Source organism: Zalophus californianus, chromosome 1, assembly GCF_009762305.2.
Source record: "Zalophus californianus isolate mZalCal1 chromosome 1, mZalCal1.pri.v2, whole genome shotgun sequence".
In the NCBI taxonomy this organism is placed as follows: Eukaryota; Metazoa; Chordata; class Mammalia; order Carnivora; family Otariidae; genus Zalophus; species Zalophus californianus.
The window spans coordinates 67,352,356-67,368,226 of record NC_045595.1 but is presented as its reverse complement, the minus strand read 5'-3'; the positions used below and the strand labels follow the sequence as shown (position 1 = coordinate 67,368,226).

General features: G+C 39.2%; 1 protein-coding gene across 3 annotated transcripts in view; it reads left to right on the top strand.

The window, feature by feature from the left end:
- The first annotated feature begins 271 nt into the window (after positions 1–271).
- Positions 272–15,871, top strand: part of SCN10A (sodium voltage-gated channel alpha subunit 10) — a 93,029-nt gene continuing 77,429 nt past the window's right edge. For all 3 annotated transcript variants that reach the window (XM_027584952.1, XM_027584951.1, XM_027584950.1), the window contains exons 1-3: positions 272–541; positions 1,789–1,916; positions 4,925–5,005. In XM_027584952.1, the coding sequence (XP_027440753.1) occupies positions 272–541; positions 1,789–1,916; positions 4,925–5,005 (479 nt within the window). The remainder of the gene's footprint in view (positions 542–1,788; positions 1,917–4,924; positions 5,006–15,871) is intronic.

Here is a 15,871-nt window from a genome sequence, read left to right as displayed (position 1 = left end):
AAGCTCATGGAGAACATAGCTCAACCCCGAGGTGCCTGGAGGAGGATCGAATAAACAGCTTCCCCTGAGAGTGCCACAGGAGCAGTGAGACTCTGGGGAGAGCTCAGTGTGAGTTAAGGAAGGAAATGGGTTGGGGGGGTGCTATTCCATCAGGGCCGTGTGAGTTAAGGAAAAGACCTGGAGGGAGAGGGCCAGTGGGCAGGCTGTTACCTCTCTGTGGTGATGTCCACTTTCATAAGAGTATAAATTCTTCCTGAAGAAGAATGAGAAGATGGAACTCCCCTTTGGGTCCCTGGAAACTACCAACTTCCATCGATTCACTCCGGAGTCCCTGGTGGAGATTGAAAAGCGAATTGCTGCCAAGCAGGCAGCAAAGAAAGCCAAAGATAAGTACAGGGAGCAGAAGGACCAAGAAGAGAAGCCTCGGCCTCAGCTAGACTTGAAAGCTTGCAACCAGCTGCCCAAGTTCTATGGTGAGCTCCCGGCAGAGCTAGTTGGGGAGCCCCTGGAGGATCTGGACCCCTTCTACAGCACACACCGGGTAAGGGTGATTGGCTGGGAACGCTATTCTCAGCTCTGGGAGAGGAAGCCTCTGCACCACTCAGCCTAGGGAGTTCTCCTGACCGGGATGATGTGGCTGTGAGCTAGACTCAGTTAATGACAAATATATCCAACTCACCTCTTTGATATTGTCTTCACATTTTTATAATATTTATGGTGGAGACTAATTAAACTCAAATCCTCAAAGCAACAACAACTGCTATGAAAATTTTAGAGGAAGTTGGATGACCACTAGCCCAGGATCTCCAAAGATGTTGGCTGTCTTTGCAAATGGGGAACAGAGATCCTGAGTCTGGGGGTTGGGGATAGAGTAGAGAAGGGGAACAAAAATCAGGATGATTTAACGAGTGGTCCTCAAAGTATGATCTCAGAACCCCTGGGGTTCCCAAAACCCTTTTAGTGGGTTCAGGAAGTCACACACACACACACACACTCTCTCTCTCTCATACACACAGTATAAGCAAAAGGGTATAAACAGTAACAAAAATTCTTTGAGGTCCTCAATAATTTTTGAGAGTATAAAAGGGTCCTGAAATCAAAACATTTGAGAACCACTAGTTTAAGTGAGAGCTATTTCATGACAATTCCCCCATTTGTATTGTGTCCTAGATGGTCCACACAGCACCCCCCCAAAAAATGATGTGTGCATTTTTGGATGTTGGGAGGGATAGGAATCAGCTGTCTCAAATATGGTTTGTAGAGAAAATAAAAAGACACCAAAATGTCTTTCTCCCTCCTCTCACGGGTCAAGAGCCCTCACCTTCCTAGATGCTCAGAGGGAGCCAGTAGATAGAGGGCTTAAAAGGGGAGACCTAGAAGGTGGAAAGCAGAGGGAGCATCCCAGCACCAGGAATGATACACTAATCAGAAGAGGAAGTTAATGCAGCCAGAACCTTATCACCCTGCTGCCAGAATCCTGGCCCTGGGGCTGATGCATCCTACCAGCCCCAGGTCAGATTCCTGCCCATTGAGTACTCTCAGTGGGCTCATCTTGATGCACAGTCACTGACAGGGCCTGGGGTTTTGCTAGGAGGGTGAGGATATGGCTCCCAGTCCCTGATCCTCACTAACTCTGCCCCTCCACTTGGCTCTCCACTGATGGATTCATGGTTCCCAGAGCCCTTCTTGCTCATAAGCCTGAAATGATGCCATTTGTGCTCAAAAACATGATTGTGTGAGGATATATGCTTCTCACTTAGGTCCACCTTCTGCTTTGTTTTGTTGTAGACATTTATGGTGCTGAACAAAGGAAGGACAATTTCCCGGTTTAGTGCCACTCGGGCCCTGTGGTTATTCAGTCCTTTCAACCTGATCAGAAGAACAGCCATCAAAGTGTCTGTCCACTCATATCCTTTGCACTGTTGCTTCTTCCACATGATTCCTTTTAGAATCAGGCTTTGTCCACTGTGCCCAGTACCTTCTTCAGAGGTTAGCAGAATACATGTTCTCTAATTGAATCCTGAAACAATGAAATCATTACATTGAAAGAAAAATGTTTGTGGCTTTAATGTGTCCAACACCTGAAAGCAGTCCCAAGACAGGGGAAGGGCTCATGCAAGCCAGAGGTGGGTTTGGGTTCACCTAGACTAGTCTGGATACACCTGTGCATGCACAACCTAAAAAATGTCCTCCTTATGAATAAGCTTTGCTGATGCACCCGGGTACACTCTTACCATATGAGACCAGCTTGTCTCACAACATAATAACCAATAAGAGGGCCCCAAGGCTTCTTTGGGCAGATGAAATAGGCATGAGTTGTTACTCTGTTACATCTAGCCATGATGAGAACTGGCTGTTTATTGGGCAAAAGAGCAGCACCTGACAGAGGACAAAGAAGACAGACCACAATGGGCAGAGCGGAGATTGTCTTAGCAGGATCACATTGGTCACAGGCGCTGCCAATATCCCAAGTTACCCCCAACTACTAGCAGGTTACACAGGTCAGTAGTCCAAGAAATGTTAATAGTTCAAGGTTCGTGCCACTGGGGAATATAGTAATGATCAGAGACAAATCGGTCAAATGTCTGTATTATATCAACGGCTTTAGGTAGCTTCAGAATCTGCCTTCAGTTTTTGTTTTATTTTGTTTTGTTTTTCAAGGCAAGCCAAACTAGGACAAAAAAGAGACTTTGGCTTAGTTTCCAAGGATCTTCCCTGGTGACTGTCCAAATTGGAAGTTCCTAATGACAAATTCAGCCCTGGCTCCCAGGAGGTTGATTTGCAAGAACAGCCTTGCCTCAGCTGCCTGACAGATGGTAGCCAGACTCTTCTTGGGAGGCTCCAGTAAAAGGAGCTCTCTCCCCCCAACTCTGGGGAAGCTTGCTGGTTTGCTGGACGGCACTCAGTGAGCTGGTAGCTCTGGCAAAGAGTCATCTCAAAATGAAACTGCACTGCTCCATGTAGTTGCATTGCATTTTCCTTTTACATATTTTATCTTTATGGCCAAGCAGTGGGAGTTATATTTTCTTAATTCAATCTTGGATTTTCTGATCCTATAGAAGGATATTTAACGATAATAGTAAGCTACCATTTGCTAATACCTCCAAACTGTCATCACTGTCATAGGTACAGAAACCTTTGAAGAAGGGATTTGCATCCCCATCTTACAGATGATGAAACTGTTACTCAAAAGCATTAAACAAATTGTTCAAGGTCACAGAGCCAGTTAAGAGGTCCAGCCTGCACCCTGCTTAGAACAGTATCAGCAATAAGGAAGTAGGCAGTTAATGGAAATGAACCGAGGTAATTTATTCTCTCAGTATGTCATCTCTACTTGGGTGTTTTTTTTTTAAATATATCCAATTACATAAAAATTACAAATAAAGAAAAATAGCATATATACAAACTCCTCTCCACGCATCCTGGTTGAGTTACATGCTAATTAGCTTTAAGAAACAGCTAATTAGAAATAAAATCCCTTTAAAGAACCAAGTGACCAGTGAATATTCTTTTCATCTTGAGATTTGATGAATCATAATTGCTGGATGGAGTCATAGCCGGACAGAAAAGCTGTTAGGTGTCTTCTCACAAAAGCCTGCATTTATATATTTAAATCTTATGAACTTGGTAGCTCTACTCCAAAAGATATTCTTCAAGGTATGGAATTCTCAGTGTCCTATTATTAATATTTCACCAAAATTATAATTCTAATCAAATTTGCTATGAATTTTTCCACAAGTAATATTGTATGTAATATATTATTTTTAAAGGTTTGTGGAGTTGGAGATATGATTTTAATTTAATCCTTGGGTTAACATTTTCCCCCCATGTGAACACATTTCTTAATTTAATTGCAAGTCAACAGGAAAATGTGGTTTAATTAGCAGAATTTCCCTTTTCAAAATAGATGTGTTCCTAAGTAACTGTAAAACAGGGCACATTAAAGACATTTACAGAAAACTAAAATAGATTTAAATACTTCTGCTCAAACTGAAATTATGAGAGATGAGTGGTTCACTCTCTCTGTAGGTCAAGCTTATCTTCAGGTTTTGTTTCTTTTTTAGGACGTAATTGTTAGGAACCCAAGCTAGTCCTGAGAAAAATGTCCAGTGGGAGAAATGTCTCTTTGGGTTTTCTCCACCAACATTTCTTCCCATCAGTTTACCCCTTTCCACTCACCTTCTTCAGTGTCTCCTTCCCCCTGTGGTAATCCCTTGGCTCAAGCTTGAAAATTCTTCTCTCTGGTTAGACAGAGTTCTCCACCCCAGCCTAATTCCATCTGGAATTTTCTCCTTGAGCCAGCATTTTACTTCCCTGTGCCTGCCCCCACCATTCCTAGCCAGGGGCCCATTTCCTCAAAGTGACTGATCTCAGCTAAGTCGGGAAAACAATCGGACTCAACTAATTCCCATGACAGCTGGTAACCCTCCCTTTACCTCTAACTTCCTAGAAGTTGTCTCTTTGTTTTTTAGGAAAAAAGAGACACTTGCTGGATGAAATTTCAGGCTACATTGTATAGTGAAGTGAAGGTGTCAGCGCAGAAGGATATTTTGGAGAAGGGATTCTTGTTTCCTTCCATCTTGCTGAGGGTTCTGTTATCAATCTGAGGTCACATCTCAGCACCATAGCTGACTAGCTTGTATGACCTTAGAAAAATTATTTAAGTTATTTTCAGTCTGTTTTCTTAGCCTGAAAAGTTTAGATAAAATATTTACCTGCAGGTCCAGTTGTATTAGAAATAATTTGGGTGAAGTAACCAGCCCAGGTTAGGCACTCAGTAAATGTTAGCAGCTGTTATGTGACAAGACCGAAAAGCTGATCCTAGCTAAAAGCTATGAATTTAATCATTCAGCGTCAAGGTGATCATAGGTGACATCAGAGAAACATGGCGACTCTTAGCTTTTCCTTAACACAGTCCTCTCAGGTGGTTCAGTTTATTTATTACAGTCACTATTTTGGTCAATTGTGTGGGCATGACCCAAACTGAGCTTCCAGAAGGAATCGAGTAAGTAGATTTGCTGTCACTGTCATTCCTGTGCCTCCTCTTTCTGTTCTCCTTCTCTTCCTTCACCTGGCAGCTTTTTTCTTTGATTTTTCTTTGGGGTGGTTAGATATTTCCTTCTCTGTGGACTTTGGTGCATAAACACACATATTACTTTCAACTGAGGAGAACTATCAGTAGTGGTTCTCAACCTTGGAATCCCTTGGGGAAATTTTAAAAATATTAATGCCTGGGTCTTGGTCCCAAAGGGTCTGATTTCATTGGTCTGGGGTAGTCTGGGCAGATGCGCTTCCCCCATATACCCCCACATTCACCTGCTAAGCGCACACATGAACCAAGTTTAGGGACAGCCTACTCTGAGAGGCAGGAGCAAAACTGAGACAGAACTAAGAACAAATGGTTCTGGAGCATATTCAGAAAATTACCCAGAATAAAGCTCTTTATGTTATAATGGCTCATATACTTCAAAGTGACCTTAATATTCCCAAGAGAATTCCAATTCCCTGGGTTAGCAGATGGAACCTCTGTACTTTTGGAACATGGGGACTTCCCCAAAACACCTGCACCAACACATCCAGGAGAGGTGCCCCCAGCTCAGGGCAAGACTGATATACCTTTGCCTCAAGAATAGGAACTCTGTAGAATTTTCTCTTTTTCTACCTTTTAAATTTTAAAAAACTTTTTTTGCTGATCATAACATTAATACATGCCACAATAGAAAATATAGTTGACCCTGGAGCAACATAGGTTTGAACTATGTGGGTCCACTTTTACATGGATTTTTTCTAAAAATAAATATGCTACAGTACTGTAAATGTATTTTCTCTTCCTTAGGATTTTCTTAATAACATTTTCTTTTGTCTAGCTTATTTTACTGTAAGAAGACAGTATATAATACATATAACATACAAAATATGTGCTAATTGACTGTTGATGTTATCGAAAGGCTTCCTGTCAACAGTAGGCTGGTAATAGTTAAGTTTTTGGTGAGTCAAAACTTATATGTGGGCTTCTATTGTATGGGAGGGGTCAGTGCCTTTAACCTCGGAGTGGTTCAAGGGTCCATTGTAAGTTGTATTTCTATTAATAAAGAAGAATAATCATGTGGTCACCTTAATTGATGCTGACAAATTGTTTGATAAAGTTTGATATCTGCTTGTGATTAGAAACACCTAGAAAAACAGGAATAGAAGGGAATTGCTGCACTCTGATAAATGGTAATTACTTTGAAGGAGGTAGCAAATATCATGCTTGATTGTGAAACATGGCCAACTTTCCCTTTGAGATCAGAAACAAAAAGAAAAAAAGGAAAGATATCTGTTTCATCAGTTCTATTTAGCTTTATAAAGGACAGCCCAGCCCGCATAGTAAGGCAAGGAAAAGAAAAAAAAAAGTATAAGAATAAGAAAAATAACAAAGATGCCATGATTTACAGTTAATACAACTATGTGATACAACAGCCAATATAATCTAGAGATAAACTATTAAAGTTAACAAGACAGAATAGAAAGGTAGCTGGGTACAAGTTAATATACCTAAATTAATTGCATATCTATATACTGGCAACAAACATAAAATAGCATGGTTTTTAAAAATACCAGTTACACTGGCATTTTAAAATATCAAGTATCTAGAAACAGGATTATCAAAGTATGAGTAAGATCTCTACAAAGAAAATTATGAAAAATATTGAGTAATATTACAGAAAACCCAATAAATGGAGAGATGTATTATATTCCTGGATTTGAAGTCACAATATTGTAAGACTACCCAAAATGATTAATAAATTTAATGAGCCCAATCAAAATCCCAATAGGCTTTTTTTTTTTTGCATTACTCAACAACCTGACTCTAAGATTTATATGAAAATGCAAAGCGCAAATTATAGCCGAGACACTTTTGAGGAAGAAAAACAAGGTGGGAGAAGAGAACTGGCCCTACAGGATGTTAGGATGTACTGTAAAGCTCTAATCATTGAAACTGTGTGCGACTGGGGTAAGATCAGTCAGACTAGCAGGACAGAATAGTTGGCTCATCAACAGGCCAGTACACACACAGACATTGAATTTGTGCTGAAGGTGGCACTGTGGATCAGTAGGGAAAGCGCAGTTTTCAATAAATGATGCTGAAGAATTAGGAATCTCAATAGAAAAATTACTTTGCTTATCACAACAAGTGTCCTTAATGCCCATCACCCAGCTCCCCTCCAGCAACCCTCAGTTTGTTTCCTAGAGTTCAGCGTCTCTTATGGTTTGCCTCCCTCTCAAATTTCATCTTATTTTTCCTTCCCTTCCCCTATGTTCATCTGTTTTGTTTCTTAAATTCCACATATGAGTGAAATCAAATGGTATTTGTCTTTCTCTGACTGACTTATTTCACTTAGTATAATACCCTCTATTTCCATCCACATCATTGCAAATGGCAAGGTTTCATTCTTTTTGATGGCTGCATAATATTCCACTGTGTGTGTGTGTGTGTGTGTGTGTGTGTGTGTGTGTGTGTGTGTGTGTGTGTGTGTGTGTACATCTTCTTTATCCATTCATCCATCGATGGATATCTGGCCTCTTTCCATAGTTTGGCTATTGTGGACATTGTTGCTATAAATATTGGGGTACAGGTGCCCCTTTGAATCAGATTTTTGTATCCTTTGGATAAATACCTAGTAGTGCAATTGCTGGGTCATAGGGTAGCTCTATTTTTAACTTCTTGAGGAACCTCCATACTGTGTTCCAGAGTGGCTGTACCAGTTTGCATTCCCACCAGTTGTGTAAGAGGGCTCCTCCTTTCTCCGCATCCTCACCAACATCTGTTGTTTCCCGAGTTGTTAATTTTAGCCATTCTGACCAGCATGAGGCAGTATCTAATTGTGATTTTGATTTGTATTTCCCTGATGCCAAGTGATGTTGAGCATTTTTTCGTGTGTCTATTAGCCATTTGTATGTCTTCTTTGGAGAAATGTCTGATGAATCACTAAATTCTACCCCTGAAACTAATAATACACTATATGTTAACTAAATTGAATTTACATTAAAAAAAAGAAAAATTACTTTGAACATCAAACTTTATGCCACATACAAGAATCAATTCTAGGTAGATTAACATCTAAATTTCTTTGTGAAGGACAAAAACATAAAGATTTTAGGGAGAAAAAAAGAATTTCTGCATGACTTCAGTTTAGGGAGAGATTTATTACATGTGGCACAAGAAGCAATAACCATAGAGGAAAAAACTGATACATTTTAGCATACTAAAATTAAGTATGTCTGTTCATCAGAAGACAACTTTGTAAGAGTGAAAAAGCAAGCCTACTGAGTAGGAGATATTTGCAACACATATACCTAAAAAGTGTTTATATCCAGAAGAGTGAGCCCCTACAAATCAATTAGAAACACATCAGAGCAACTAATTTTGAAATGAGCAAAAACTTTGTATAGATATTTCACAAAAGCAGAAACTCAAATTGTCAATAAACATAAAAATATTCTTAATCTTTTTCTTAATCAAGGAAATGTGAATTAAAATTACACTGAGAGATTATTATATATGCATCAGATGAGGAAATTTTTGAATTGTGACAATACCAAGTATTAGGAAAGATATGGAGTAACAGAAACTCATACACTGCTGTGGGAATGTAAATTTGTACAACTTCTTTGGAGATCGGTGGATATCATCAAATACAGGTGAAGACACACATATACTGTGATTCTTAATTATACTTATAGGTACATACGCTCAACAGAAATATGTGTGGGTACCAGGATATGGCTATGAGAAAGTTTACGAACACTGCCCATAGAAGGCCCCAATTGGAAACAACCAAATGTCCAAAGATTTTTGAATATGTTAAATATCTCTCTTACATTCTTAAAATGGGATAATGTACAGCAATGAAAATGAATAAGCTATAGTTCTACAAAACAAAGATGAAAAAAGCCAGACACAAAAGTTTGTGTAAGTATGATTCCATTTATGCAAAATTCAAAAACAAGCAGAACTTAACTATTTTGTTTAGAGATGCTTACTTAGGAGGTAAAAAATATAAATAAAACCTCTAGGGCAGAGGAAAGAGGACATAATTGGGAAGGGGTTTGTGGGGTACTTATAATGTTCCATTTAGTGACATGAGTAGTTGCCACATGGCCACTATGGACTGGATTATGTCCCCCCAAATCCACATGTGGAAGGTCTAACCTACGTGACTCTACTGGCCTTTAAGGATGGCACTATGGTTCAATAAAGTCATAAGGGCAGAGCCGTGATCCAGTAGAACTGGTGTCCTTGTAAGAAGAGGAACGGAGCCCAGAACTCTCTCTCTCTGCCATGTGAGGACACAGCAAGAAATCAATCCTTAGCAAGTTAAGAAGAGGGCTCTCGCCAGAGCCTGGCCAGGAAGCACCCTCATCTCCAATTTCCAGCCTCTGGAACTGTGAGAAGTCAATTTCTGTGCTTTAACCACTCAGTCTATGGTACATTGTTATGGTAGACTGAGCTAATATACAAGTGTTCGTTTTACAGTGAATTTATGGTGCACATGCATTTCTATTATGCACATTACATATCATAATAAATAGCTTAAAAACAAAATGATTTTTGGGGTGCCTGGGTGGCTCAGTCATTAAGCGTCTGCCTTTGGCTCAGGTCAGATCCCAGGGTCCTGGGATCGAGCCCCTCATCGGGCTCCCTGCTTGGCAGGAAGCCTGCTTCTCCCTCTCCCACTCCCCCCGCTTGTGTTCCCTCTCTCACTGTGTCTCTCTCTGTCAAATAAATAAAATCTTAAAAAAAAAAATGGCCATTGCATAAAATGCAGACTACTGAAAAATATAAATCAGAAGAGAGTAACTAGGTAGAGAATTTGCTTTTGGTATTTTAGCTTATTGTCCTCTCTCCCTCTCTTAGTCTTTCTCTCTCTTAATCTCCCTCACTCTTTCTATGTATATAAATAGATATATACATCTATCTATCTATATATATTTGAAGATTTAATTGGCTTTATCAAATGATTCATGCACCAGGCAGCAGCCCATCTAGCAGGTAGAGAAGCATTGAGAGGAGTTGTACAAAATGGAGGGTTTTTATAGGTAGGAGGGTGGGGGCAAGAAAGTTGTGAGCAAAGGAAAAGGGTTCTTCCAGAGGGGTCAGTTTGCTAGGGGAAAAAGCAAGGTGTCTTCTCATGCAGACTACCTCATCTTTCTTTGGGGGATGGAGAGGACCCAAGTGACCAACTCTTTGATGTCAATGGAAAGAACAATTTCCTGACTGACCAGTCAAGACCACATTTCCCGGGGAGGCTGAAACTGCCAATAGATTGGGTTTTAAGCCCCCGTTTGGGAACTCGGTCTAAGTGGCATCACTTTGGGTCTGCAGTTTTCTTAACTATATATAGGCTGAGATCATATAGCATGTAAAATCTCTATCCTTATTTTGAACTTTTAATGCAAAGCATTTTCTCTCAAAAGTAAGAGTTATTTGGGGATTCTGGTTAAATATGGAAGATAGCATGCATATGTTTTACCCCAACCCTCTCAGAACGCCAATAAAATGACAGCATGGGAAAAGAACGGTATAAATATACAAGAACAAAGAGAAGGAGAAAGAAAAGCGCAGAGGACAAAGATGTCATAACAATCTCGGAAGGCCAAAAGTGGGCGGAGGCCTGGTAAATGACTCAGCACATCGGGGCTTGTTAACCGAGGTGCCTGCAGAGAGAGATACAAATGATGATCAAGGCATTTTACCCCTAAAACCTCAGAGGCCCTGAAAATGTGGACATGATACAAATAGCAATAAAAGGAAAGTGGAAAGAACGTGGGAGCAGAGTATGCTCACTTACTGCTGCTTCTATAATAGCAAGGAGTTAAAGAGTATTCTTTAAAGTAGATAAATCAAGGAAAGGAAAATAATTATATTTAACAGTGCAAAGGTTAGCACGAGAAAGATACAACTAAGTACAATCAGATGATGCCTAAAACAGAGGGGAAAAGAAAATTACCAAATGGAATGTAAAGAGATAGCACACTAAGGGCAATACATCACACAGTTTTAGTTATAATTATGAATTTATACTTATAAAGACAACTGCTAGAATTAAAATAAAAACTGTTCTAAATTTAGAATCACACACACAAAAAGCAAATAAAACATACCAGACAATGAAATATTTTTTAAAACTATTAAATACATAACTTAAAGTTATATAAACAAAGATCAAGCAATTCTGTCATGTTAATAAATATAAATGGATTGGACTCATCTGTTTTCAGAAATTCACACATATTCATATATAACAAAGCAATATCCAACTTTATGTTGAGCAAAATATACTGTTATGGAAAGGTCAAAATTAAAGAATGGACAAAGATAGAAGCCAAGGCACACAGAAAGAGAGCAGGAAGTCAGATGTGAATATCAAAGAAGGTGGTATTTAGGTCCAAAGTCATTAAACAGGATAAAAATGACACTTTGTAATGCTAAACAATCCAAAACAGTAACGTATATCTTTGCAATAAATAATATGGCATAAAATATGCTCATAAATTGAAAATCATAAGAGTATAAGGGTAAATAGACAAAAACATTACAGGGATTGGAAAGTGTAATTAATTTCTTTCAGTTCATGACAGATCAAGTGTATAAAAAGGTATGTAAAGATATAGACCACCTGAATAATTGACACATCTGATTCATCTATATCAAACCTGTATTCCCTAAAATAGAGAATATACCTTCATACAAACTGACCAAATATTAAATCACAATAAAACCTCAATCAGCTCCAAAAAGTAAAAATAATACAGGAAACATTCTCTGATCACACAGCGATAAAGTAAAAACAAAATTAGAGGGAAAAAAAGCCCTTTCCATTTGGTAATGTTAAAAACCTTTCAACTCTTAAATAAAAAAATACTACAAATTAAAATTATAGAATTTCTAGGGAAGAAAAAATTTAAAAAGCACTTTAATCAGAACCTATAGAATACAGTTCAAGATGTGTTGACGGGACAATCCGAATAAATAATAATAAAAATAATAATCTGCATTGAGACAGAGAATATTTATTTCAGTACAAAATGAAAGTAATTATTTAAGCACCTAATATAAAACTAGAAAAAGAACAATAAATGAAAGGAAAATGGGAAGAAGAATTAACAATTTCAAAGAAAAACTTAACACGTTAAGAAATAGAAAAACAGGGGTACTGGGTGGCTCAGTCAGTTAAGCATCTGATTCTTGATTTCAGCTCAGGTCATGATCTCAGGGTCCTGGGATCAAGCCCCACCTTGGCCTCCACGCTCAGTGCAGAGTCGGCCTGGGATTCTCTCTCAACCTCTTCCTCTACCCCTCTCCTTGCTCATGCTCTCTCTCTATTTCTCTCTAAAAAAATAAATAAAATCTTAAAAAAAAAGAAATAGAAAAACAGTAGAAATAATGAATCCAAAAGCTGTTAGAAAATATATGTGCAAGACTTTTATGCTGAAAGATAACAAAACACAACTTAGAGAAATTTTAAAGTATCAAATAAATTTAGCGGTATCTTGTGTTCAAGGATTAGACAACTCACCAGCTGTTTAAATGCCAGCGCTGCCTAAATTAATCTATAGATTCGATGAAATCCTAATGAAAGTCCTAGCAGCCGATGTTCTATAGAAATTGAATAGGTTTCACTTATATGGATGAAGCAAAATTTATTTAACTATTATCCTCTTGATAGGCATTTCTGTTGGCCTTAATCAACCTAATCCTCATATTCTTCAATCATGATTTTTCAGTGAGTATCCTTCCTTACACACACATCTTTGCACACATAACACGGGTACCTGTGAGAGATGAATTCTCAGAAGTGGAGTTGCTGGGTTAATTTTTGACATATTACCAAATTGTTTTCCAAAGCTGTGCCAATTTCCATTCCCGCTATTACTAAATTCATTCTTCATCAGATTTTATATGAACTGAATTGTTGACAAAATTTGCTTTATAAACACACTTTGAAAAAATATAAAAGATAAAAAATCTACCTATCTGGTCTCATTTCTAGAAATGTATGTGGCAGTTACTGGATGATGTTCAGCATCTTTGGCCCCATTAAAATGATCAGATTCTTGGTGATCACAGCTTTGTAATATAGCTTGACATTGGGCAATGTGATGCCCCCACCTTTGTTTTTCTTTTTCAACATTTCCTTGGCGATTTGGGGTCTTTTCTGATTCCATACAAATTTGAGGATTGTTTGTTCCAGCACTTTGAAAAATGTCATTGGAATTTTGATCAGGATGGCATTGAAGGTATAGATATATAGACCAATGGAACAGAATAGAGAACCCAGATATGGACCCTCAACTCTATGGTCAAATAATCTTCGACAAAGCAGGAGAAAACATGCAATGGAAAAAATGACAATCTCTTCAATAAATGGTGCTGGGAAAATTGGACAGCCACATGCAGAAGAATGAAACTCAACCATTCTCTAACACCATACACAAAGGTAAACTCAAAATGGATGAAAGACCTCAATGTGAGACAGGAATCCATCAAAATCCTAGAGGAGAACATAAGCCGTAACCTCTTTGACATCGGCCACAGCAACTTCTTCCTAGAAACATCTCCAAAGGCAAGGGAAGCAAGGGCAAAAATGAACTATTGGGACTTCATCAAGATAAAAAGCTTCTGCACAGCAAAGGAAACAGGCAACAAAACAAAGAGACAACCCACAGAATGGGAGAAGATATTTGCAAATGGCACTACAGATAAAGGGCTGCTATCCAAGATCTATAAAGAACTTCTCAAACTCAACACCCAAAAAACAAACAATCAAGTCAAAAAATGGGCAGAAGATATGAAAAGACATTTCTCTGAAGAAGACATACAAATGGCTAACAGACACATGAAAAAATGTTCAGCATCATTAGCCATCGGGGAAATTCAAATCAAAACCACACTGAGATACCACCTTACACCAGTTAGAATGGCAAAAATGGACAGGGAAAGAAACAACAAATGTTGGAGAGGTTGTGGAGAAAGGGGAACCCTCTTACACTGTTGGTGGGAATGCAAGTTGGTACAGCCACTTTGGAAAACAGTGTGGAGATTCCTCAAAAATTTAAAAATAGAGATACCCTATGACCCAGCAATTGCACTCCTGGGTATTTACCCCAAAGACACAGATGTAGTGAAAAGAAGGGCCATATGCACCCCAATGTTCATAGCAGCAATGTCCACAATAGCCAAACTGTGGGAAGAGCCAAGATGCCCTTCAACAGATGAATGGATAAAGAAGATGTGGTCCATATATACGATGGAATATTACTGAGCCATCAGAAAGGATGAATACCCAACATTGGCATCAACATGGATGGAGCTGGAGGAGATTATGCTAAGTGAAATAAGTCAAGCAGAGAAAGTCAATTATCATACGGTTTCACTTACTTGTGGAACGTAAGGAAGAGCATGGCGGACATTAGGAGAAGGAAGGGAAAAATGAGGGGGGGACATCGGAGGGGGAGATGAACCATGAGAGACTATGGACTCTGAGAAACAAACTGAGGGTTCTAGAGGGGAGGGGGGTTGGGGGATGGGTTAGCCCGGTGATGGGTATTAAGGAGGGCACGTACTGCATGGAGCACTGGGTGTTATATGAAAACAATGGATCGCGGATCACCACATCAAAAACTAATGATGTATTGTATGGTGACTAACATAACATAATAAAATTTTTAAAAATGATCAGATTCCAGATTTTATTTTTGAAAGGCAAACTGATAACAGCCATTGGTTGTTTACTATGTTGCTGGGAGCCCAAAGGAAAGGGGTAAATGTCCCTGGCACAGTCTGGGATTACAAAGATCATGCTATGTATTCTTGAGTAGAAATGAGATCACAGCCAGTGAGGAATCAGAAGCCAGTCCTATCACCATGTTCTTGATACAGTGTTTTGGACACAAGCAGTTCCTATCCCTTACTTCCCCTCCCAGCCATGATCGCTCCCTGAAACATTAGCTTTGCACTGCTACCTGCCTCTCTGTCTGCTTGTGGGAAGATTTCATATACATATTTCATTTTTAAATCCCTTCTTGGGCTCTGAAAGAAACTAGAGATTCACTGCAGCCAAAGAAGGGAAGAATATATCAGATTGGGCCCCAGCTGGAGATGAAAAATGCAGGGGGGTATCCCACCATCCCCATCCCCTGAGCTCACAGAGAATCACCGAAGCGGCCCTTTCATGGCCCTAGGACACCCATCACTAGCCATACTGAGAATCTGGAGAAACATTTGACAAAATACAGCAATTTGGTTGCAGAGAAAAGTGCAGTGGAAAAATAAATTTTTTCTCACCAGGAAAAGAACACATGAAATGAAATGGAACCTGTGGTGAACAGGGGAAGGGGTACCTGGCGCTGCATGCATAAAGTAATGTTTTGAGGGGCGCCTGGGTGGCTCAGTCGTTAAGCGTCTGCCTTTGGCTCAGGTCATGATCCCGGGGTCCTGGGATCGAGCCCCACGTCTGGCTCCCTGCTCCGCGGGAAGCCTGCTTCTCCCTCTCCCACTCCGCCTGCCTGTGTTCCCTCTCTCGCTGTCTCTCTCTCTCTGTCAAAAAATAAATAAAATCTTTAAAAAAAAGTACTGTTTTGTGTCTTTTCAAATATATATGAATGACATCATATTGTATGCACGCTCTAGCTGATGCTTTTTAAAAATCAATATTGTGTTTTTGAGATCGGTCTAAGTGGATACATGTAGACTTATTTCATTCATTTTTTACTGCTATATAATATTCCATAAAGGTTTTCTGTATTTTCTTCTAAAAGTCTTAGTTTCTTTCTACATTTAGATATCCCATCCCCCCCCCCAAGACTTTAGTGTGTATGCACATGG